This window comes from Chiloscyllium plagiosum, unplaced genomic scaffold (assembly GCF_037043375.1).
Source record: "Chiloscyllium plagiosum isolate Xiang-an unplaced genomic scaffold, Cpla_swu_hap1 HiC_scaffold_5, whole genome shotgun sequence".
Lineage (NCBI taxonomy): Eukaryota > Metazoa > Chordata > Chondrichthyes > Orectolobiformes > Hemiscylliidae > Chiloscyllium > Chiloscyllium plagiosum.
Genome location: NW_028270143.1, coordinates 119,198,103 through 119,224,836, shown reverse-complemented (window position 1 = coordinate 119,224,836; position 26,734 = coordinate 119,198,103). Strand labels below are relative to the sequence as shown.

General features: G+C 45.3%; 1 protein-coding gene across 10 annotated transcripts in view; it reads right to left on the bottom strand.

Moving 5' to 3' along the window:
- scn5lab (sodium channel, voltage gated, type V-like, alpha b) overlaps nt 1–26,734 on the bottom strand; it is a 469,981-nt gene that overhangs the window by 30,820 nt on the left and 412,427 nt on the right. For all 10 annotated transcript variants that reach the window (XM_087987589.1, XM_087987592.1, XM_087987588.1 and 7 more), the window contains one exon: nt 18,696–18,971. In XM_087987589.1, coding sequence (XP_087843715.1) covers nt 18,696–18,971 — 276 coding nt within the window. The remainder of the gene's footprint in view (nt 1–18,695; nt 18,972–26,734) is intronic.

Below are 26,734 nucleotides of genomic sequence, written 5' to 3'. Positions count from 1 at the left end.
AGATACCTTTTAAATGTTGTAGTTGTACCAGCCTCCACCACTTTCTCTGGCAGTTCATTCCATACACGTACCACCGTCTGCCTGAAAAGGTTACCCCTAGGTCACTTTGATGTTAGATTAGATTCCCTACAGTGTGGAAACAGGCCCTTCGGCCCAACCAGTCCACACCGACCCTCCAAAGAGTAACCCATCCAGACCCATTTCCCTCTGACTGATGCACCTAACACTATGGACAATTTAGAATGGCCATTTCACCTGCCCTGCACATCTTTGGACTGTGTGAGGAAACCCACGCAGACACGGGGAGAATGTGAAAACTCCACACAGACAGTCGCCCGAGGCTGGAATCGAACCTAGTGACCCTGGTGCTGTGAGGCAGCAGTGCTAACCACTGAGCCGCCGTGCCGCCCTCTCACCTTAAAAATATGCCCTCAAGTTTTGAGCTCCTCTACCCTGGGAGATATCTATCCATATCCCCTTGGGATTATATAAACCTCTATTAGGTCATCCCTCGGCCTCTGATATTCCAGGGAAAACATCCTCAGCCTATTCAGCCTCTCCCTATAGCTCAAATCCTCCAACCCTGGCACGTTCTTGCAAAATTGTTTTGGAGCCCTTTCAAGTTTTCCAACATTCTTCCGATAGGAAGGAGACCAGAATTGCACACAATATTTCAAAAGTGGTCTAACCAATGTCATGTACAACCGCAATATGACCTCCCAACTCCAATACTCAGTACTCTGATCAATAAAGGCAACTATACTGAATGGACTCACAAACTCTTTGATGCCACACTCAATCAAATGCTGCCTTGTTGTCAAGGGCAGTCACTCTCACCTCATCGCTAGACTTCAGTTCCTTTATCCTTGTGTGGAGGGGCGCGACCCTGATGGAACCCAAACTAAGCCAGTGGTTTGTAGGAAACTGATCTATAAAGAGGATTTGATTGCACCGTCAATGTTACTTTTCCTCACTTTACGGATGGTTGAAAGTAGCAGGCTGATGGGGTATACGGTGATATGTAAGCTTCACAGTGTCAGGAAGGAGAACTCCCTTCCAGGGTGGGACACACCCAAATCAGTTTAGAATTCAGGAAATTCGGGGACAGTGTGGGAATTCAGTGCAGAAGGGAAGAGATGCTTTTGGTTGCCTTTTTGGCTCATGGTTTGTAAAGTTTTTTTTTCTAACAGGATAAATTGAAGCCCAGGGTTGGGATCCCAGAGACAGGAAAACCATGAATTCATTGGTTGGTAATAGCTGCTAATTTGACTATTTTAGGTTATAATCGATTCTGATAAAACATGACAGTTCTCGTGTGATCTCGCATGATAAGAAAATTGTGTAATAGCCGTGCCATTAAAACCCATGGGGCCAGAATCGTATTATGGCCAATACAGGTAAGGAAAGTTTGCATTCTACAGCTAACAGTCTAAATTCTTCAATCGGGTCAAAGCCAATTTGTGTTGAAGAAACATGTGTAACAGCAGAACCGAGTGTACTATCAGCTCAGGAGGAATATGAACAGATTACAGACTAAAAGACCAGTCAGAAATTTTTGAGTAATCAAGTTACAGACTAACTAAATAAAAATAGAGATGCCGGGCTAGGCAATGCACTGTGCCTGTATAATGCGTGAGCTGGTGGACCCCAGCTTTATCCTGTTTAAAAAAAAACTTTACAAACTATGAGCCAAAAGGCCACCAAAAGCATTTCTTCCATTCTGCCATGAATTCCCACACTGCCTCCAAATTTCCTGGTTCATGACTGTGGTTCATAGTGACCATGTCTGGAGCAAAGGTTGGTTGCTTGAGGAACTCTGGCTCAGAGTTGATAAACTAGAGTCTGACCTTCAACCACTGAGACACACCAGGGAGGGGGAGAGTTACCTGGATGCTGTGTTTCAGGAAGCAGTTACACCCCTTAGATTAAATACCTCAAATTGGGTCAGCGGACAGGGACAGGAGGATGTGATTACAAGCGAGGCAGGTAGAGGAATCCAGGAGGTGGTGCGAAGGTGCCTCAGCCCTTGAGCTTGAGGTTTGAGATTCTTGCTTCTGGGTGGCTGGGATCGTGGGTTGTATGGAGGATGAGCAAACCGACTGTAGCACTGTGGCACAAGAGCCATTCAAGGGGGGCGATTAAAGAGAAATGTAGTTGTAAAAGTCAGGGGAATAGACACTGTTGTCTGTGACCAGCATCGAGAGTCCAGAGGACTGCGTTGCCTTCTTGGTACCTGGGTTCAGGATCTCTCATCTGGGCTGCAGAGGAACTTGGAGTGGGAGGGAAAAGATCCAGTACTAGGGAAGGAGGGAGCTGTACTGATGGGAGTCCTAGCGAATTGCATAACTAGGCCTGTGGATAGGGCTTTAAACTGATTAGTTGGGGGGTGTTGTTGACGATGTTACAAGGTATCACAGTGACGCGGCTGGAAGGGGATCAGGGCTGGGATCTAGATATCCAAGGATGCACATCCTATCGACAGGACAGGCAGATGGCCAGAGGGGGCGGTGTTATCTTGCTGGTAAGAAATGAAATTAAATTGATAGCAAGAAGTGATAGAGAGTTGGAAGGCGTAGATTTTGTGTGGGTAGAGTCGAGGAACTGCCGAGGCAAAAAGACCCTGATAGGAGTTATGTACAGGCCTTGAAGCAGTAGTCAGGACGTGGGGAAGAAAGGAAATCAAGAAATAGAAAATGCAAGTAAGAAAGGCAGTATTACAATAATCATGGGCTAACTTCAATGTGCAGGTGGACTGGGAAAATCAGGTTGTAGTGGATCCTAAGAAAGTCCAAGGGGTGTTTTTCCTTGGAATAACTTGTGGCAGAGCCCATTAGAGAACAGACAGTTCTGGATTTGGTGATGTGTAATGAGGCAGACTTGATAAGGGAGCTGAAAGTGAAGGAACCCCTAGGGGACAGTGACCATAATATTATAGAATTCACCCTGCAATTGGAGAGGGAGAAGCTGGAATCAGATGGAACACGATTACAGTTGAATAAAGATAACTACAAACACATGAGGAAGGAATTAGGTAAAAACTATGACTGGAGATGCTGGAAACCAAATTCTGGATTAGTGGTGCTGGAAGAGCACAGCAGTTCAGGCAGCATCCGAGGAGCAGTAAAATCGACGCTTCGGGCAAATTCCTGATGAAGGGCTTTTGCCCGAAACGTCGATTTTACTGCTCCTTGGACGCTGCCTGAACTGCTGTGCTCTTCCAGCACCACTAATCCAGAATGAGGAAGGAATTGGCTAGAGTTGATCGGAAGGGAAGCCCAGCATTGAAGATGTAGAGCAGTGATGACAAAGGTTTTTGGGGGGTAATGGGAAGGCACAGCAGAAATTTATCCCAAGGAAGAAGAAACATACTAAGGGGAGGATGGGGCAATCATTGCTGACGAGGGAACTCATGAACAGCATAAAAGCAAAAGATAAAACGTACGATATGGTGAAGGTTAGTGGGAAACTACAGGACTGGAAAATCTGTAAAAACCAGCAGAGGGCAACTAAAAAATCAACAAAGGGGGAGAAGATGAACTCTGAGAGTAAGTTGAAATCTTTGAGGAGAAAGTGAGGTCTGCAGATGCTGGAGATCAGAGCTGAAAATGTGTTGCTGGAAAAGCCCAGCAGGTCAGGCAGCATCCAGGGAACAGGAGAATCGACGTTTCGGGCATAAGCCTTCCTGAGGAAGGGCTTATGCCCAAAACATCGATTCTCCTGTTCCCTCGATGCTGCCTGACCTGCTGCGCTTTTCCAGCAACACATTTTCAGCTCTGAGAGTAAGTTAGCTAGTAATACCAAAGAAGCTTGCAAGAGAAACGGCAGAGGAACCGAATAGGTATTTCACATAATTCTTCATGGTGCAGTTTACTAGCAGTATACCAGAACTTCAAGAGAGTCAGGGGGCAGATCTGGGTGTAGAGGCCATCACTAAGGAGAAGGTGCTGGGAAACTTCAAGGTCTGAAGCTCAGATGAGTGACACCCCAGATGTTCTGAAGGAGAGGGTTGAGAAGATTGCGGAGACATTGTTTGTGATCGTTCAGGAATCACTGGAGTCAGGGAGGGTTCCAGACGACTGGAAAATGGCTAATGTAACACCCCTGTTTAAGAAGGGAGAAAGGGAAACTATTGGTCAATTAGCAAGACCTTCCCTTATCAGCTCCAGAAAGATTTGAGAGTGCATCATTAAGGAAAAGATTGTGGAGTACTTGGAAGTGCATCATAAAATAGGACCTAGTAATGGCTTTGTAGAGGGAAGATCATGGATAACAAATCTGTTAGAATTCTTTGAGAGGTAATGAGCAAGTTAAGACAAAGGAGCCAGTAGATGTGGATTTCCAGAAGGCCTTTGACAAGGTGCTGCACAAGAGGCTGCTAAATAAGATAAGACCCCATGGTGTTAGGGGCAAGGGACTGGCATAAGTAAAGGATTGGTTGATGGGCACAAGGCAGAGTGGAGATAAATGGGCATTTTTCAGGATGGCAACCAGTGACTCGTGGAGTTCTGCAGGGGTCAGTGTTGAAACCACAACTATTCACGCCGTACATTAGATTAGATTCCCTACAGTATGGGAACAGGTCCTTCAGCCCAACAAGTCCATACCGACCCTCCAAAGAGTAACCCACCCAGGCCCATTCCCTACATTCACCCCTGACTAATGCATCTAACACTGGGCAATTGAGCATGACCAATTCACCTAATCTCGACATCTCTAGATTGTGGGAGGAAACCCACACAGAGACAGGGAGAATGTGCAAATTCCACACAGGTAGTCGCCTGAGGCGGGAATTGAACCCAGATCCCTGGTGCTGTGAGGCTGCAGTACTAACCACTGAGTCACCATGCTGCCTTAATGTTCTGGACAAAGGAACTGAGGACATTATTGTTAATTTTGCAGATGGTATAAAGACAGGTGGAGGGGCAGGTAGTGTTGAGGAGGCAAGGAGGCTGCAGAAGGACTTGGACAGACTAGGAGAGTGGACAAAGAAGGGGCAGATGTAATATCATGTGGGAAAGTGTGAGGTTGTGCACACTAGGGAGTCCTAGGTCAGGATTCTCTTAAGGTTAACATGTAGGTTCAGTTGGCAGTTAGGAAAGCAAATGCAATGTTAGTGTTCATTTTGAGAGGGTTAGAGCATAGATGTAATGCTGAGGCTGCATAAGGCTCTAGTCAGACAGCATGTGGAATATTGTGAGCAGTTTTGGGCCCTGTATCTAAGGAAGGATGTGCTGGCTTTGGATGGAGTCCAGAGGAGGTTTACAGGAATGATCCCAGGGGTGAAGGGCCTTCATATAGGCCCTTCTGGGCCTATACTTTACGGAGCTTAAAAGGATGAGGGAGATCTGATTGAAACTTACAGAATACTGAGAGGCCTGAATAAGGTGTTTCTACTCATAGGAGAAACAAGGAGCTGATGGCACAGCCTCAGGGCAAAGGGACGACACTTTATAACTGAGATGAGGAGGGATTTCTTCAGCCAGAGGGTGGTGACTCTGTGGAACTCATTGCTGCAGAGGGCTGTGGAGGCCTGGTCATTGACAAAGTACTTAAGATAGAGATAGACAGGTTCTTGATTAGTCTGGGATCAAGGTTTCAGGAAGAAGGCTGAAAAATGAGGTTGAGAAACATACCAGCCATATTCTATTGCTGGAGCAGTTTTGACGGGCCGAATGGCCTTATTGTGCTCCGATATCTTATGGTCTTATGGGTGGTGATGGGTCAAATTGGATTTACTTTGTTCTGTATGGACAGGCCACAGCTTAACACTTCCCACCATTAGAGTCATAGAGGTCTCTCCTGCAGGAAAAAGGATCTTTGACCCATTGCAAACCTCTCAGTCAAAAACAAGCATGCAAGTACCATAATCCCATTTGTAGGTAACTGCCAGTGTTGTGGTTGTACAGGAACAGCTTGGCATGTGATGTCACTATTGCTGGTGTCTTCAGCACCACAGCTGGCATGTTGTCAGGGCCCATAACCTTTGCAGTGTTCAGTAGCTTCAATTGTTTCTACAGAATGAATAAGTTGGGACCTCAGGCTAAAGACAAAAAAAACCTGCAGGTGCGGGAATCCAAGGTAGACAGGCAAGAGGCTGGGGGAACACAGCAAGCCAGGCAGCATCAGGAGGCTGGGGGAACAAGAGGCCAACAAGAGGTGAGGCCATACTGGATTTGGTTCTGGGTAACGAACCAGGCCAGGTGTTAGAATTGGAGGTAGGTGAGCACTTTGAGGACAGTGACCACAATTCGGTGACTTTTACTCTAGTGGTGGAGAGGGATAAGTGTGCACTGCAGGGCAAGAGTTATAGCTGGGGGCAGGGAAATTATGATGCGGTGAGGCACGACTTAGGATGCGTGGCTTGGAAAAGTAAGCTTCAAGGGAAGGGCGCAATTGATATGTGGAGCTTGTTCAAGGAGCAACTATTGAGTGTCCTTGATAAGTATGTGTACCGAATTGTGTACCTGTCAGGCAGGGAGGAAAGGGTCGTGTGAGGGAGCCGTGGTTTAATAAGGAATTGGAATCCCTTGTTAAAGGGAAGAGGGCGGCCTATGTAAATATGAGGCGTGAAGGTTCAATTGGGGCGATTAAGAGTTATAAGGTAGCCAGGAAGGACCTGAAGAGAGAGCTAAGAGCAGCAAGGAGGGGACATGAAATGTCCTTAGTTGGTAGGATTAGGGAAAACCCAAAGGCTTTCTATAGGTATGTCAGGAATAAAAGAATGACTAGGGTAGGAATAGGTCCAGTCAAGGATAGTAGTGGGAAGTTGCATGTGGAGGCTGAAGAGATTGGGGAGACACTGAATGAATACTTTTTGTCAGTATTCACTCAGGAACAGGACATTGTTGCCGATGTGAATACTGAGTCACAATTAAGTAGAATGGACGGCTTTGAGGTATGTAGGGAAGAGGTGTTGGAAATTCTGGAAAGGGTGAAAATAGATAAGTCCCCTGGGCCCGATGGCATTTATCCTAGGATTCTCTGGGAAGCAAGGGAGGAGATTGCAGAGCCATTGGCCTTGATTTTTATGTCCTCGTTGTCTACAGGAGTAGTGCCAGAAGACTGGAGGATAGCAAATGTGGTTCCCTTGTTCAAGAAGGGGAGTAGGGATAACCCTAGTAACTATAGGCCGGTGAGTCTCACTTCTGTTGTGGGCAAAATCTTAGAGAGAATTGTAAGGGATAGGATTTATGAACATCTGGATAGGAATAATGTGATCAAAGGATAGTCAGCATGGTTTTGTGAAGGGCAGGTCGTGCCTCACAAACCTTATTGAATTCTTTGAGAAGGTGACTAAGGAAGTAGACGAGGGTAAAGCAGTAGATGTGGTGTATATGGATTTTAGTAAGGCGTTTGATAAGGTTCCCCATGGTAGACTACTGCAAAAAATAAGGAGGTGTGGCATTGAGGGTGAGTTGGAGGTTTGGATTAGGAATTGGCTGGCTGGAAGAAGACAGAGGGTAATAGTTGATGGTAAAAGTTCATCTTGGAGTGTAGTTACTAGCGGTGTTCCACAAGGATCTGTTTTGGGACCATTGCTGTTTGTCATTTTTATAAATGACCTGGAGGAGGGGCTAGAAGGTTGGGTGAGCAAGTTTGCGGATGATACGAAAGTCGGTGGAGTTGTTGACAGTGAGGAAGGATGTGTCAGGTTACAGTGGGATATAGATAAGCTGCAGAGCTGGACAGAAAGGTGGCAAATGGAGTTCAATGTAGGTAAGTGTGAGGTGATCCACTTTGGTAAGAGTAACAAAAAGATGGGGTACTGGGCTAATGGTCGGATACTTGGTAGTGTGGATGAGCAGAGGGATCTTGGTGTCCATGTACACAGATCTCTGAAAGTTGCCACCCAGGTAAATTATGCGGTGAAGAAGGCATATGGCGTATTGGCTTTTATTGGTAGAGGAATTGAGTTCCGGAGTCCTGAGGTCATGTTGCAGTTGTATAAGACTCTGGTGCGGCCGCATCTGGAGTATTGTGAGCAGTTTTGGTCGCCATACTATAGGAAGGATGTGGAGGCACTGGAACGGGTGCAGAGGAGGTTTACCAGGATGTTGCCTGGTATGGTAGGAAGATCGTATGAGGAAAGGCTGAGGCACTTGGGGCTGTTTTCATTGGAGAAAAGAAGGTTTAGGGGTGACTTGGTAGGGGTGTACAAGATGATTAGGGGTTTAGTTAGGGTTGACCATGAGAATCTTTTTCCACGTATGGAGTCAGCTATTACGAGGGGGCATAGCTTTAAATTAAGGGGTGGTAGGTATAGGACAGCTGTTAGGGGTAGATTCTTTACTCAGCGAGTCGTGAGTTCATGGAATGCCCTGCCAGTAGCAGTGGTGGACTCTCCCTCTTTATGGGCATTTAAATGGGCATTGGATAGGCATATGGAGGATAGTGGGCTAGTGTCGGTTAGGTGGGTTTGGATCGGCGCAACATCGAGAGCCAAAGGGCCTGTACTGCGCTGTATTCTTCTATGTTCTATGTTCTAGAACACAGCAAGCCAGGCAGCATCAGGAGGCTGGAGGAACACAGCAAGGCAGGCAGCATCAGGAGGCTGGGGGAACACAGCAAGGCAGGCAGCATCAGGAGGCAGGGGGAACACAGCAAGGCAGGCAGCATCAGGAGGCTGGGGGAACACAGCAAGCCAGGCAGCATCAGGAGGCTGGGGGAACACAGCAAGCCAGGCAGCATCAGGAGGCTGGGGGAACACAGCAAGCCAGGCAGCATCAGGAGGCTGGGGGAACACAGCCAGCCAGGCAGCATCAGGAGGCTGGGGGAACACAGCAAGGCAGGCAGCATCAGGAGACTGGGGGAACACAGCAAGCCAGGCAGCATCAGGAGGCTGGGGGAACACAGCAAGGCAGGCAGCACCAGGAGGCAGGGGGAACACAGCAAGGCAGGCAGCACCAGGAGGCAGGGGGAACACAGCAAGGCAGGCAGCATCAGGAGGCAGGGGGAACACAGCAAGCCAGGCAGCATCAGGAGGCTGGGGGAACACAGCAAGGCAGGCAGCATCAGGAGGCTGGGGGAACACAGCAAGGCAGGCAGCATCAGGAGGCTGGGGGAACACAGCAAGCCAGGCAGCATCAGGAGGCTGGGGGAACACAGCAAGCCAGGCAGCATCAGGAGGCTGGGGGAACACAGCAAGCCAGGCAGCATCAGGAGGCTGGGGGAACACAGCAAGGCAGGCAGCATCGGGAGGCTGGGGGAACACAGCAAGGCAGGCAGCATCAGGAGGCTGGGGGAACACAGCCAGCCAGGCAGCATCGGGAGGGTGGGGGAACACAGCAAGCCAGGCAGCATCGGGAGGCTGGGGGAACACAGCAAGGCTGGGGGAACACAGCAAGCCAGGCAGCATCAGTAGGCTGGGGGAACACAGCCAGCCAGGCAGCATCAGGAGGCTGGGGGAACACAGCAAGGCAGGCAGCATCAGGAGGCTGGGGGAACACAGCCAGCCAGGCAGCATCAGGAGGTGGAGAATTTGACTGGCTGAGATGGATCATCCAATGTGGGTTTGAGGGTTCATTTGAATATGTGAGCCCCTCCACATCAATTCAAGTCGAACATGAATTGCCCCTTCAGCTCCCAGTTGAGCCAGAGATACCACTGCATTTGTTCCACCCCCTCCTCATTTGTCTTGCTGCTTTCTCTTCCCAATTCTATTACTCAACAATAGGATGAGTGAAAAGAAACATTAAAAACTGGTTTCTCAACATCTGTTTCCGAAGAGAAGAATATTGAAATTGCTAAGAAGGGTTACACTGGACAATGCGATTGGAGAAAGATCAAATAATCTGGAGTTACTCTGTGTTGGAGGAGACATTTTCTAGTCAGACTGTTCAGGGATGTTGTGGTACACCTCTGGAGAAGGTGATAAAGCCAGGCCTCCTGCCTCAGAGGTGGGGCCACTACCACATAAGACCCACCCCTTCCCCTCACTACATGGATTAAATAACTGCACAGTGGCTCAATTGTTGATAGTGTTGACTTTGTAACTGTTAAAAAAACCTGCAATCATATATTGTCTCTCCAAATCTAAGAATACCTAAAAACACTACATAGTACTTTTGAAGTGTAGTCATTATATAGTTCTATATATAACTCTGGATCTTTATTAATGTATTTCTCTCTCATAATATTTATATTTCTATAGATTACACTTCTGATACAAAGGTGCATTAATTATAGATATACAAATATGTAGAATAGAGAGAATAATAAAAATGTTTTTGAGATGCAATCATTGTATGTGTTAACCAGAAGGACTCTGATTAGCTCCTGTTTTCAGCAGCTTATCTGAATCCACAGAATTCACTTATCCTGATTGAGAATTGAAAAGCCTCACAACTATCCATTTAGTACCTGGCATTTCAGCATGTCTCTCAAAGCAGTATTAAAGATGCACGAGTAAAGAGGTAAGTCCGGAAATTGCTTTTCAGAGGTTACCTGAGGGTTGCCTTTGCTTTTTAAAGCTTACAATGAAAGCTGTTTCATGCTGTCTTATCAGTAGGAGGGCTGAACACTGAGCTATAGTTCTGCATCAAAGAGGGAGGCGGGCAGCTGATTAAAAGAGGGGAAGAATAATTTTGATAATTGGCGAGTGATCATCGAGGCACTTAATCGGTGGACATGATGTTGGACACAGTCAGTTTTTGCTGTTGTAAAGAGAGACAGGTTTACTGGACAGTTAGGGGCCTCTCTGTTTCTCTCTCCTCGGCTCACTACCATCCTTTTGGTTTTACAACATTACTGCCTGCAGACAGGCTGTGATTATCACTGGGTTAGCAGTAATCCTGAATCCCCAGGTTAATGTTCTGATGCATTGTTGGTTCAAATCCTGCCTTAGCAGAAGGTAAAATGTGAACCTTTGAAAATCTGAGATTAATAAAGATAGGCTGGGACATTTTTCTCTGGAGTGTCGGAGGTTGAGAGGTGACCTTATAAAAGTTTATAAGATCATGAGGAGTATAGATAGGGTTAATGGTCGTTGTCTTTTCCCTAGGATGGGGTATTTCAAGACCAGACGGCATATTTTTAGGGTGAGAGGAGAGAGAGATTTAAAGAAGATGTGAGGGGCATTTTTTTTACACAAAGGGTGGTTCACATGTGGAATGAACTTCCTGAGGAAGTGGAGGATGCGGACACAGTTACAACACTTAAAAGACATTTGGATAAGTACATGCTAGGGAAGGTTTGGAGGGTAATGGGCCAGGAGCAGGCAGGTGGGACGAGTTTGGTTTGGGATTATGTTCGGCATGAACTGGTTGGATCAAAGAGTGTGTTTCCATGCTGTATGACTTTATACCCAAAACTTTGACTTTTCCACCTGCTGATGCTGCCTGACTTGCTGTGTTCTTCCAGCCACCTGCTTGCTTGTCTAGTATATAACTCTATAAGCCCTTCCCCCCTCTCATTTATCTCTCCACGCTGGAGGCTTCCCGCCTCTATTCCTGATGAAGGGCTTTTGCCCGAAATGTTGATTTTCCTGCTCCTCGGATGCTGCCTGACCTGCTGTGCTTTTCCAACACCACTCTGATCTAAACTCTGAGGAGAAAGTGAGGTCTGCAGATGCTGGAGATCAGAGCTGAAAATGTGTTGCTGGAAAAGCGCAGCAGGTCAGGCAGCATCCAGGGAACAGGAGAATCGACGTTTCGGGCATAAGCCCTTCTTCATTCCTGAAGAAGGGCTTATGCCCGAAACGTCGATTCTCCTGTTCCCTGGATGCTGCCTGACCTGCTGATCTAAACTCTGGTCAGGTGAAAATGTAGGGAAATAGGTCTGGATGTGTTATTCTTCAGAGGGTCGGTGTGGACTCATTGGGCTGAAGGGCTTGTTTCCACATTGTAGGGATTCTATGACTCTACACAAGGCCATAGTTGAACATGGCAGAGATTTTGTAAGGTTGTGGTGCTGAACGAGGCTGCCCAGTAAGGAAAGGCTGAGGTGCTGGAGGGAATTTCGAAGCAAATGGTGTGAGCTTGTCTCCGGCAAGAGTGTTTTTGCTTGACATGTTGATGTTACCTCGCTGAATTAGAAACTGGGTGATGGATATTGTGGGATTGAAGAATCCAACTCTTTTCTTCCAGCTGTCTCTAATATTCAAACGTTATATTCTGGGCTGCTATTAAGCTATTACAATAGAGGAGCACACTTCCAGGAGAATGCCATGCTCCAAGTGATCTGGGGTAAGATGGAATGTGAGCTCTTTGTATCCTCAGACCACATGCTATGATGAAGTGATATTCCTCAAAGGAATACTGACATAACTGGCCATGAGACAATATTTAAAATTGAGGATGTAGCGGACTTTGAACTAACACAGAGGTTGATGCATGAATGACATTTGGTGAAAGTAGTGTACCAATAGCAGAATTTTGACGAAGCTGGGATAGAGGAAGGGTGACAACAAAACGGTCCGATTAAAAGTAATGTCCACTTTGATTTGTGAGGGGCAGAGGGCACAGCCTGCATTACTGCATCTAAACAAAGATCCCTGCATTAAAACAACAAAAGCAGAATCCTATCACAGTGAAGCACTTCTGTTTGCTCGTCCCTCAATGGTGCTAATTTTAGACTGCTTGTTACATCTGGGTGATTGAAGGTTTCAAATGCAAATGAGGCGCTGTGTTTCTGTGCTGAGATGAATTGGAAGAGGAGGACTGGTGTGTAACTGAAAGGCCTGTTGCTCAGAGACACACAAAGCCAATGAATCAAACCCACGAGCAGCGCAGTGATGCCATAGGGAGGAAGGTGTCAGGAAATGGTCTACCTTATAGCACATCAAGGCAGCTGGGTGGGAATAAAGGACACCTTCAAACTAATTTCATTATGCACACTACAGGCTCAAATTCTGACGTTGTTACAATTCTTTTAGTATTGTGCGCGTGAATGTATTGGAGATAGCTCAGGTGCTGCACTAGCCCACTGTTCCTGCTTGGTTGTTCAGATTTTATACCACACCCATATCCTAAAGCCAAACTCACTGGGGAGAAGGCATGAAGTGACTGTGTTTTGTTTGCACAATTAGCGCAAATATTTCTGCACCTCAGCTGCCGGCCTGTGGGCTGCAGGTGTCAATAATGGAGAGCCCGACAAACAAGGGAATGGAAAAGTTCAGAAGGCAAATTTTAAAGAGAGAGGCCTGCACATTCTGTTATGTGATGAGGCACTTTCCAGTTAATGTGGAGAGGTGAATTCCAACTATCACAGACATGTGTGGCTGCACATGGAGCCGTTAGGTCATCACTGTCCGATAGAGAAACTCTCCCTCCACCCACTACTATCCTTCCCTCTCCCAACCAGCCCACCCCCCCCCCCCCCCCCCCAACACACAGAGACAGGTTAAAGGCTTCCTACACCAGATGCTGCTGTTGGATTCAGGACCTATCACTGTACTGTTCTATACAACTGCAGACAACACACGAGGTAAACACCAAGCGTGTTTCTCAGGGTAGCATTGTGGTATTGTCACTGGGCCGGCAGTCCTGAAACCCCAGGCTAGCCTTCCGGGCACATGGATTCATAATCTCCCCATGGCGAAATCTGAATTCACCAAAACCTGAAATAAAGAGTTGCCCCATTGTCAATTGTTTCTTAAAAAAACAACCCATCTGGTTGTTCACTAGAGTCCTTTAGGGTGGGAAATCTGCTGACGTTACCTCATCTGGCCTACATGTGATTCCAGACCCATGGCAATGTGGTTGACTCTTAACTGTGGGCCCTCAGGCAGAGTTCTGATGCATCAAGAGACACACACGCACACGCGCACGCGCACACAGACACACAAACAGACACACACACACATGCACACGCGCACACACACACATGCATGCGCACACAGACACACGCACACACATGCAAACACATACACACACGCACACACACACATACACATGCATGCACACAGACACACGCACACATGCACACATATACACACATGCATGCGCACAAAGACACACACGCCACATGCGCACACATACACACACGCACATGCATGCACATACACACACATGCACGTGCACACACACACACGCACGCGCTCGCACACACATCCTGAAAATAACTCCACACATGCAGATACATCCTGAAAATAACGCCACGCACACACACATACACACACACCCTGAAAATAACTCCCCTCATTCCTAAAACCTTTCCTGTCAGTCTGGCTGGAGCACTGGAGAAGGAGCCCTTCAGTAGGTGTGAATTTGTGAATTAAGGGCCTCAACATAGGTGTGGCCTTCGCTGCCTTGACTAAGGTCCTCAGAAAGTCAACAGCTTTTCACAACCATGAGCCAATGCTATAATTCACATCCATACAGCAGCTACCATGAGAGGTACACTAGGCCATCTGCACATTCACACAGTCATGCAATGGAGAGGGAGCGTTGCTCTTGGTGCCTTTAAAATCTAAAATATTATCTTGATTAGACTCAATGGCTCAGCCTCCACAGCTTTCTCTGTTCGAGAATTCCACAGGCTCTCTACCTTCTGACTGAGGAAATCATCTTAATCATAATGGTCTGTGACTTCTGATTCTACATCTTCCCAACCAGGGGAAACATTAACATAGATTGAAAAGGCAGAAACGTTTTCCATTGGGGTGTAGGAGGTTGAAGGATGATGTTATAAAGGTTTACAGATATGGGTGGGGGGTGAATAGATAAGGAGAAAGTGAGGTCTGCAGATGCTGGAGATCAGAGCTGGAAATGTGTTGCTGGAAAAGCGCAGCAGGTCAGGCAGCATCCAGGGAACAGGAGAATCGACGTTTCGGGCATAAGCCCTTCTTCAGGATTGAGGAAAGTTTGTCCAGCAGGCTAAGATAAAAGGTAGGGAGGAGGGACTTAGGGGAGGGGCGTCAGAAATCCTAACCTGCAATCTTCTTCCCGACCTCTCCGCCCCCACCCCAGTCTGACCTATCACCCTCACCTTGACCTCTTTCCACCTATCACATTTCCGACGCCCCTCCCCCAAGTCCCTCCTCCCTACCTTTTATCTTAGCCTGCTGGACAAACTTTCCTCAATCCCGAAGAAGGGCTTATGCCCGAAACGTCGATTCTCCTGTTCCCTGGTGAATAGATAAGGTCAAGTGTCTTTTCCCAAGGGTGGGGGACTTCAAAACTAAGGGGCATTTTTTAAAGTGGGAGGAAAAAGATTTAAAATGGACATGCGGGTCAAAGTTTCGTGTGTGGAATGAACTGTCAGAGGAAGTGGTGGATGCAGGTACAGTTACAATGTTTAAAAGACATTTGGATAAATTCAAGAATAGGAAAGGTTTGGAGGGATAGGGGCCAAGCATAGGCAGATGGGATTTGTTTAATTTGGGAACGTGGTCAGCGTGGACTGGCAAGACCGAAGGGTCTGTTTGACTCTATGACTCTATCTACTCTGCCCAGCCCTGTTGCAATTGCATATGCTTTAATCAGATCCCCTCTAATCTTTCTAATCTCTCGTAAATCCAGGTCTATTCAAAACAAACTCTCCTTATAGCACAGTCTTGCCACCCTTTGTATCAGCCAAGTGAACCTCTACTGTACTCCCTCTATGATGGGGATATCCTTTCCTAGGAATGGAGACTCGAAGAACACTTATTACTCCAGGTATGATCCCACCAAGTCCCTGTATAACTGAAGTCAAAAATCCTTACTTCTGAAGTCAAATCCTCTTGCAACGAAGACCAACACTTCCCTTCCCCAATGCTTGCTGCAGCTGCCTGTTCACTTCATTGACTGTGTGCAAACATACTTAAATCCACACTTCCCATTGAAATTATACTCTGCTTTCCACACTGAATTTTATCACCCATGACTCATCTCGGTAACCAGGCGAAAGTGAGGACTGCAGATGCTGGAGATCAGAGACAAGATTAGAGTGGTGCTGGAAAAGCACAGCAGGTCAGGCAGCATCCAAGGAGCTTCGAAATCGACGTTTCGGGCAAAAGCCCTTCATCAGGAATAAATCCTGATTCCTGATGAAGGGCTTTTGCCCGAAACGTCGATTTCAAAGCTCCTTGGATGCTGCCTGAACTGCTGTGCTCTTCCAGCACCACTAATCCAGAATCTGGTTTCCAGCATCTGCAGTCATTGTTTTTACCAGATAGCATCCGAGGAGAAGGAAAATCGATGTTTCGGGCAGGAGCCCTTCATCAGGATGAAGCCCTTCATTTGCCATACTGTATCCATTATAGGCACATCCTTCCTTAAATAGGGAAACCAAAATGGCACCCAATCTCACCAAAGCCCTATATAATTATAGCGAGACCTCCTTATTCATTACTCTAATCTCCTTGTGATAAAGATGCAAAGCTTTGACTCTCTAATCTGCCCAGGTTATTTGCATAAGACCATAAAACTCTAATAAACAGGAACAGAAGTAGGCCATTCAGTCCCTCAAACCTGCTCCACTATGCATTAGGTTCATGGCTGATTCACATTGGAATGCAATGATCTGGCATGATCTGCCCAAATGGATGGTGGGAACAGGTTCAGCAGGGGGAGTTAGATATTCATTTGAAAATGCTGGGCTATGTGTAAAGAGCAGAGGAGTAGGACCAAACTGCCATCATGAGGATATATTTGAGGTGGTCACTTTGATGTCAGTGTTTAAGTTGACCCTTGAAGCTTCGAGAAGATCCCTCCAAAAAGTCGATAGTTAGCATCCAAGATCAGCAGGGAACAGGAACATTGACCTTTATCTCAAAGGGAATGCAGTGTGAAAGATAATTTCCCAGCACTGATGTTGACAGAGTCCTCGGCCATGTCCAACCCATATCCCACACTTGGGCCCTCATCCCCCGCGTCTCTTCCCTCCTGCAACAACAATAGGGTTCCTCTTCCATCTACCATCTATCATCCCACCAGCATCCCGAGAATCATTATTCACTTTTTCCACCAACTCCAGCTAGATGCCACCACCAGACACATATTGCCCTCCCCTCCCTTGTCAGCCTTCTGCATGGACCATTCCCTCCGGGATACCCTGACCTACTCTTCCTTCACTCCCTCACACCAACCCCTCACAACCCCCAAGCGCAGAAGGTGTCACACCTGCCCATTTACCTCCACCCTCCTCAGTGTCTGAGGTCTCAAACACACCTTCCAGGTGAAGCAGCACTTTACCTGCACTTCACACAATCTAGTCTACTGCATTTACTGCTCACAGTGCGGTCTCCTCTGCACTGGGGAAACAAAGCGTTGACTGGGTGACTGCTTTGCAGAACATTTATGTTTTACCTGCAAAATAAGACCCCGAGCTTCTAATTGCCTGCCACTTCAACACCTCACCCTGTTCCCTGTCTAGCATCTCTGTCTCAGGCTTGCTGCAGTGCTCCAGTGAAGCTCATCACAAGCTGGAAGAACAGCTCTACATTTTCCACTTGGGAACCCTGCAGCACTCCAAACTCAATATCCAATAATTTTAGGGCTTGAGCTCTCCCATGTCCTTACCCCAACCCCCCCTACACCGGGTCTTGTTATCACACAGTCTACTATTACACACTGGGGTAAAACAATGACTGCAGATGCTGGAAACCAGATTCTGGATTAGTGGTGCTGGAAGAGCACAGCAGTTCAGGCAGCATTACACACCGTCCATTGTTAAAAATCACACAACACCAGTCCATTGTTAGCAACTAACAGTCCTCATTAACAGCTATTTACTCTCCTAACCAGATAGTTATCCATTCTTTTGTCTGTGCAACTGTTCTCTCTCTGGTTTCTATCGTCATCTATCATTTACTCCTTTACCCCCTCCCCCACCCTACCTTCTGTATATAAACCAACATCTTCTTAGCTACCATCAGTTCTGACCTGAAACATTGACTCTGATTTCTGTCCTCAGATGCTGCCAGACCTGCTGAGCTTTTTCAGCAATTTCTGTTTTTGCTTCCTAAAGCTTTTTGGCACAATATTCTCCTGCATCTGGTAAGCAGAGCTATCGGTAAAAAGAGATTGGGAGGAATATGTGGGGGGCGAGAAATTGATCTCGCTCTCTGTGCACCTTCTCTATAGCTGTATCTCTCGCTCTGTTCTATTCCCCTGATGTACCTTGGATGGTAAGACCTGCCTGTACTGCACCCGAAATTAAACTTTTCACTGTACCCAGGTACATGTGACAATAAGAAATCAAAACAAATCAAATAGTCATTTTGGTTTGCACATTTTCAGAGACAGTGCCGAATACCAAATAAAAACACTAGCAAGAAAAGTAGGGGAGCAACACTGTGGAAAATTCATTACCATAGAAGGCTGTGGAGGTCAAGACATTGAGTATGTTTAAGACTGAGATAGATAGGTTCCTGACTGTCAAGAGGATCAAGGGTTACGGGAAAAACAAAGAACAAAGAAAGTTAAAGCACAGGAACACGTCCTTAGGCCCTTCAAGCCTCCAGATCCCCCATCTAAACCTATCGCCTATTTTCTAAGGATCTGTGTCCCTGTGCTCCCTGCCCATTCATGTATCTGTCTAGGTACATCTTAAATGATGCTAATGTGCCTGTCTCTACCACCTCCGCTGGCAATGCGTTCCAGGCCCCCACCACCCTCTGCACAAAGAACTTTCCACACATAGAAAGCAGGAGAATGGGGTTGAGAAACTTATGAGATATCATAGAATGGCAGAGCAGACTTGATGGGCTGAATGGCCTCATTTCTCCTCTTATGTCTTAAGGTAAAATTATTTAACGTTTCTTTTGCACTTACCACCTGCAGCAGAGCGAGGTAGCCCATCATGACGTTGTCAAAGTTGATCTTCTCGTTGTGCCATCGGACTTCTGTGCTGTTGAGCATGTCGCACTCACTCTTGTTGTTGACAATGTGAATGGGAATTGCTTCACCACTGGTCAGATTCTTGCACTTATAGAATTTCCCTGCAAAGAGGTTGACTCCCATAATGCTAAAAATGAGCCAGAAGATGAGACAGACGAAGCAAACATTCATGATGGACGGGATGGCACCAATGAGTGCATTGACTACCACCTAAACCAAATGGATTGGGGGAGAAAGAAAGGTTGTAAATCTAGTAGGTCACATCCTGCAAGGTAAAAAGATCGAACTACCTTGTACCCCTCTGTTTCCTGGTACAAAAGCAGCAGGGTGAAACCTTTATGCAATCCTCTCGGCTCACTCCAAAACATGATGTAGAGGTGCCAATGTCAGACTGGGCTGGATAAGGTCAGAAGTTCACATGACACCAGCTTAAAGTCCATCAGGCTTATTTGAAATCACAAGCTTTCAGAGCAGTGCTCCTTCGTCCTGACTTGTGAAAGCTTGTGATTTCAAATAAACCTGTTGGACTATAACCTGGTGTCATGTGACTTCTAACCTTGACCCACTCCAAAACAGTGAAGAAATGAGAGGGAAAGAGGGAACAGGAGGTGGAGATTCCTGTTGAACCATTGCTACACGTACCTCTAATGTAGCTCACTGTCAGGTCACATTGGGTCGTTGACTTGTGGTCGAATAATTGACCAGTCGCTGTCTTGCTAAAGGAGGCAGAGTCAGTAACCTGACTTTAAGAAAGATTTCTTTTCTTACCATCCCACCGACAGTGAAATCAATGCAAAACTGTTCCATGTCCAATTACTGACTGGGGCCTTTAGTTAATCTCACTCCCGAGGTAGCAGGAACTGACCACTTTTATTTCGAGAGGATAACGGCAGATTACACACAGAGACTTTCTCCTTTGGATCTCTGAAATGCCACCAAAGGGAATTATTAAGTAAGGCACTTCAGTGGAGAAGCTGCGTTCTGAAGATATTGATCAAGACAGGCACCTAACAATACCTTTCTGTTTCTCACCCAGGGTGTCTTTTCTGCCAGTCCAAAGGGGTAACAAGGTAATAGAGACAGTGCATCATCTATAAACAGTTCAGCTCAGGCAAATAAATCAGACAACGAGATAAGACTTTAACATGCCCACTAACTGATAAGGAGCATGCAGTGAGGACTTTCTGTGGCAGACACATGCATTTACACTTTGTTATTGCTTTTTCCTCGATTCTTCACCGAAGAACGCTCACTGTTTGAAAATCCAATTGGAAAGTTTTGTTTAATGAGAAGACAAGGTCAACAAGGCACGGGAGGGTAGAGAAAGTGGTCAGCAGCTAGTCATTAGGCTTTTAGTTTGTCATTTCATTCCAATCTCCAATTATTCACTTCAATATTGCTGAGGGATAATGCATGAAATATTACAAAGCACACCTGCTTTTATTCCACAGTTTTCTTGTACTTTGCAAATAGGCCAATGGATTAAAAATTCACCATTATCTGATCGTAGAGGGAGGCCTTTGCGATGGGTTGAAACAATGGGATTTTGGTAGGCAGTGTGGACCTGACCACTTTCGGAAGCACTCTCACATGCTCATCATTGTGTAAGTATCCATCAATCCACCGTAAACATGAGGGCAATAACACATAACATACAGTTCACACCAATATAAATGCTGACACTGGTACATGTACTGCATACCATTACACAGAAACCACACGCCATCATCTAACATCTACTGCTCTCCAGGCTGAGACTGTGCTGTCTGATTTTAGTAACGGAGTGTTTACCAGGTGTATGTATGTAATTCCTTTGCCATTGCTCAGCAAAGAAATTAGCAGTACAATTTAACCAAACATAGTTAATGTATTTGTTACTAACATCAGACAGTGCAATTTTAGCCAACAGATGGCTTCTGCACTTGATGCCAGTCTGCTGAGTCCATCTCATCATCATTCTCAGATTGCCATCTCCACTGCTATGTTGGCCACACAGTCCAACTACAGAACACACATGGACAGAGCTATGCAGTACCAGATGTGCTAACTGTCAGCTTTCATTAGCAGTGTGCTGTATGTTTCAAAACACTATTGAGATGCACAGATTTGTATTCAGGGAATGACAAGCAGACATATTTGTTATTTACACTCTGTGAAGAAATCATGACAATCCTACGAATCCTGAAATACCACACACAAATATACACACTAAGGAAGCCAATGAAGTAGCCTTTGGCTCTACAATATTTGCATGTGGTATGTGTACCATGTAAACTGACAACTCTTATTTATCACTCCTCCCTCAACATCTGGTTAAACATCCTTTATGTTAATTGCAATAAATTAGCCTTTTTTCTTGCTTTGAACTGAGCATTTGCCTCAAAGCATTACTGGGGTGTTTTTCCCAATCGTTGCTGTGATCCCATGGTGGTGTGCATTCCTTGGTGTGAAGTAAAAAGATTATGTCTCAAGTGTTTGTTATTTGCTGTAGCCCTGGCTATATAAACCGAAGCAATCTCTCATTAGCAGATCCAATGGATAAATGAACCCAATGAGAATTTCAACTCAATCTCCATTACAAATCTTGAAGGAGATTACACTGATCTGTAAAATACAGCCAGAAGATTTCATTGATTGAAAAGTGATTGTTACTTGTGCTCATGGTAAGAGAAAAATAAATACTTTCTTTTTAAACTACTTGTCGTTGAGCCCTGTTAGGTGTCCTATGAGAGACTTGTCAGTTTGGGTTTTAGATTAATCTCATATAATGAAAGTTATATGTACTGTCTGCCTGTAAGTTTGTACTGTAGCTAAAATAGTGAAAGTTGCTAATTCATTAAAGTGTCAAGGCAGAGATTTTGCACCGTTTAGTTTTGGCTGAAGGTTCAAGATGTCGGAACAGTATGTGTGACTGTTGGCATTTTATTGTGGCCATATTGTGAGCTGAGACGGTCGAGACAGTTTTCGGATAGAAAGTTGGTGTTGTGTTGGAATCCCCTCATTTCTGAGTCTTTCTCAACAATATCACTTGTCATTCTGTAATGAAACAGCAAGAACTGTGTGGGAGGCTAGAGATCTGTAAAGTTTCATTAACAGTTTGTAGAGAGAGAGAGATAGCGAGATGCTCAAGTGGATATGCAAAGGTTATATATCTACCCTGAGGAAAAGAATGGGGTAACTGTGGGTGAATTGCAGGCATTTGGACTTGGTTAGTCCCAATCAAAGGATAATGTTGCAATCCCTTTCTTTAGTTTATTGGATTTAAAATTGTAGTGGTTGTAACGAGGTGAGCCGGGGGGACCCCATAGAATCTGAATTCCCTGATTGGGGCTGTTAACCTGGTCCAATCAGGGAGCCCTGGCTGACAGGAGTGTCAGGGGTTCTGCTCACTCTGAGAGCTGGCTCTGAGGGAGCTGGATCAGGGTCAAGGACTCTCCGTGTGTAAATAAAGGGTGACTTGGTGACGGGGATACCAGAGTTATTTCAAAATTTACTTTTGTAATTGCAGCATGTGAAGTCTCTCAACAAGAGATCCATATCTGGGGAATAATGGTGTTCAGGTTGGCCCTTAGTTCGCAGTGCAGGGATTGCTGCTTAACTGGTATCTGACAGTAAAACCCACCAAATCCTCACTGCTATATCAAAGCAGGAATTATTATGATAAATTACATTGGAGATGTTTATCATTCAAGGATATTTGTGGCTAATAGGGGCTTTAATTAAGACTCCTGCAAAGGTTTTACATTTCATTGACTGCAAGTGACCCCAGCAGAACTTTGTTTCTCAGTTCTCACAATGAATGAAACGGATTTCCTGTACCACAGGATTATCTGATTATAAGTTGCCACCCCTCTTGCAAATTACCCTGGAGTCTCTGGGAATTAATGTCCAGTACACCCAACGGATAAGTCAGAGCAATGATGAACTTATCATATTCTTTGTTGAATACTACGTTTTATTGCTTACTACAGCATTGGGCGTTTTGGGTTGGGAAACGGGGGTAAATACAGTTTAATTGACAGTCACAAGTTGTCCAATTATATCGAGTCAATTCGTTTTCCTATTGGCTGTGAGAAAGTGGTGAATCATGGGATTGGATATGTTGGCTGACCAATGGCAGGAGTGTGGGAGTGGAGGACTGGGCAGCTGGAGGTCACGTGATGTAACGCTGAGTCTGGAGAAAGCGTGGAAATGAGTGGGACAACATTGTATATTTGCATTGGAACTCACTCAGTGCTCCACTTATTTACACGAATTAGTGCAGAATGACTAAATTTCCATCGCCTTTGGAGTTTGACTGTAAGTGGTTAGCAGAGAAAATATCATGAAACCAGTGCGTCCTAGTCTTATCAGCTGAATTCTGTTGAGTCTCTTGACTTGAATGAGACATATGGCTTCATTTACAAATCCATGCAGAACTCAATAACATGCAACATAAACCATTTTACCACTACGTGGCAAGAGTGGATTCAGTGTCAGAAGCAGGCCATTTGATTCAAAGCATCAAGACCCATTGGTTTCGTTAAGACCCCAATAATTCCGTCCCCAACTAGAGAACAAATCCCAGGGCCTCACAATGACAAATATGTATTGAACATATATTCTGAAAGGCCATTGTTGGTCACGTAGGTACTGATCCAATTCAAAAATCAGTCCTGAGTCTATACTCCACGTAACTCCCCATAATATAGTGCAAAGAAACTTTGCAGAATACTTGTTCAGTTATCAGAACCATTCATAAGGGATGCCAACACCCCCAGGCAAATTAATTAACTAACAAATAATCTCCAGCCAACCTCGAAGAAAATTTCATCGAGAATAAAAAAGACACAATCCTTTCTTTATTTTCTTCGAGTGCTGTCATTCACCAGTGATAGACCTGTTGAAAATAGGATCTGACCATCAGTAAAGGGCAGTTGATGGTCCACCACAAAGATGGAGGTGTCAGCTGGCCAATGGGTTGGCATCAGGGGACCATGTGAGTAAAACCCCAGGCATGTGTCCAACCAGAACTGGCAACCCCAAACAACAGGCTCAAATTAAAATAGCTGCCGGTTACCCATAATGCTTTGATCATTGATCCTGCCAGTGGACACAAAAAGATGACTTATTATATATCCCATTTTAAGGCGGCATCCAAACTAAAGCAGAGCAATTAATTTTATCTAAATGTTACAAGAAGAGATAGACTATCAGCAAGAGCCCAAAATTCCCTGCTACTTGGTGCATTCAATGGGTATATAGTAAGTTGCCATCGTCTTTTATCAACATGCTTGATATGCTGGAATATCGCATGCGCTGCACATACTATTGAAGACTTTTTTAAATTGAGGGAGGGATATTGTTCTGACAAAATGGAAGACAATCTCAGGGCATTAAAAACACATGAGAGGGTTACCTTCTCACAACTTTGGGAGATAATACATGTGTGTATCTTTTTGGTTTGTTTGTAGATAATACTTATAACAAAGTTTATTAAAGGAGACAGTCAAATGATGATGTACAAGTGGTTAAAATGTACAATCCTATTCTCTTGGAAACTTTAGTCTTGGCTTCTCCATATTGGCTTCAATCTGGAAGTGGATATCTGCTGTTGATCATTATCTTTTAGTTGCAATCAATTACACACAATATACAGCCGAAAAATAGGTCTTTGACCCAACTAATCTCTGCTGGTGTTTATATTCCACATGAATTTCTTCCGAATATATCTGCCTCAATTCTGTTCTGCAGCTTATCTGTATAGCTCTTTCTCTTTTAAGTATTTTTCTTTTTGGAAATATCCAAGATACTTATCTCATGCTGTCCCTTTAGTACTTAGCTCCACGTTCTAATCACTCAAAGACATCGCTTCTCATTTTCCTATTGGATATATTCATGATTATCTTGTTTCCAAATTGGAAACATTCTCTCCCCTTCTACCCTGTCCAATCTATTCATATTTAGTTGTTTAGTGAATTAGTGATTCCCTCTAGTGCTCCTTAAATGGCTCTCAGTATCTTCTAGGTTTCAATAAGCTTCAGGTTCAAACTCATTCTTGCACAGAAGCTATCTTTTCCAAGATGTAAATCCAGGAATGAGTACAATAACGCAGAGATTGGTCAGCTGTGTAATAATGTGTTGGGTCAATGGATTAGGGCTGCATTTCTTCCAGGCCTCAGTGTTTTCAATCCTGAACCTCCCCTTAATATCTCAACAAGGATGTGGTTGACATCAGCTAGTTCCCCTCCGTGAGGCTGGGGAAACCTGAGGATCAAGCAAGGCGGAACTCGCACTCCTGTGGAAATGGAGGATTCTGGGAGTGCCTGGCACATCTGAAGCAGACTTAACACCGCTGGCTGATGATGTTCCGTCAGAACAATTCAAATGAAAGAAGGCAGGTGATTCTGATGCCATCTCCGTCGATGCTGCCAGACCTCCTGAGTGTATCAGCACCCGCAGCTTTTTGCTCTGACACTTATCGAGATGGCCTGCCCAAAGTCCAGTGATCTTGGGGCCGCAGCTGCGCCGGATTCTGGGTTTTCCAAGATGGAGGATGGGGCGAGCTGTGTAATCAGACCTGGCTTCAAACTGGCAAACTGTGTATGATTGTTCATCCTGTAACTAAACAGCTCAGCAGAGGCCATGTGCACTTCAAGCCTCTGTGACTCCGATTGGTGTTGGAAGACAGGCTGGTCTAGAAATGGGGGATGGAGTGGGGATCTGGGACTGAGAAGAACAGCTATAGCAATCAGAGGCTCGGGGTTGAGCGTTGACCAGTGGCCAATGCAAGCCTGAGTTTTTAATGGCTCTATTGCCTTCTGGATTTCCAATCAGATAATGACTTTTACCTTTTTGTGGTAGTGACCACAACTTAGCCTTTTCATAAAGGGAGGATAGGTATTAGGCATCTTATTACAGAGGCAAAGACATCAATGCTTGCTTGAGGGCTAGGGTTTGGTACCTCTTGATGCCCATAATAATAAATCATGCAGACATCTCCCTCACCTCACCAGTGACCAGCTATTGAGGAAACCTGCAAATCAGACAAGTTACTAATAATTTAACTGAATATTGAACATGCCTGGTTTGCAGACAGCAAGGTTTAGGATACTGTTCATATTTATAGTCTATTCGATAGTTAAAACTCTTACTGATGCACTGTGACTGAGAACGGACTTTAGGAAATCTCAGTAATGGCGGTTGGGGATGGGGTGGGTTGCTGCTAAGACAGGAAATGGTCGGAGAGGCGGACTTTTGGGAGAACACCGTGTAATGGAGGAGCAAGTCGAAAGCAGGAAAGACTTCCCTTCATCCCCCATACTTTCCCGCCTTCCCATGAACCTGGTGTTTATATTGCGGAAGGTCAGGGAATACTCCCATCCCAATCCGCAATGCCACTCTGGGAAAGCTACATGGAAACGAGAAAAATAACAAGTAGTGTTAGAAACAGGATGAGGCCACTCGGTCCCTCAGACATGGGCTACCATTCGTGGCTGATCTGCACATTCTCCCTATCCAGCTGCATGGGTTCCAGCCACAATAGCTTTGCCTAAAATCCCTCTTTGTTTCCAACTGTCTTTGTGAATACAGTCAATGGAGAACTGTGTCCTCACTGCTGTTGGGAGTTACACTCTAAAGAATGAAGAAGAGAAAGAAACCAACACTTCAGACTGACATAAAGGGATTTTGCGAGCAGAAAGAAACCTGAGGGTGGATTGGAAGAACTGCTAGGCTGGTTTGGAATACACACAGGAGAGGGTGTGGTGTATGCACTACTTTATATATATATAATATATATATATATCTGGTCACCATGGTATCTCCTGGAGAAATATCACCTGATTCTGGCAAAGTGAATCCGACAGGAATGACGACAGTTTTCTCACCCAAATGCGGAGGTGTTTTTCTTTTCTTCTGTCAACGCTGGCAAGCTGTTTCTTCACTTGAAAGGATTCTCACACCTTTGCTATGTCTCTACTACCAACTCCAAT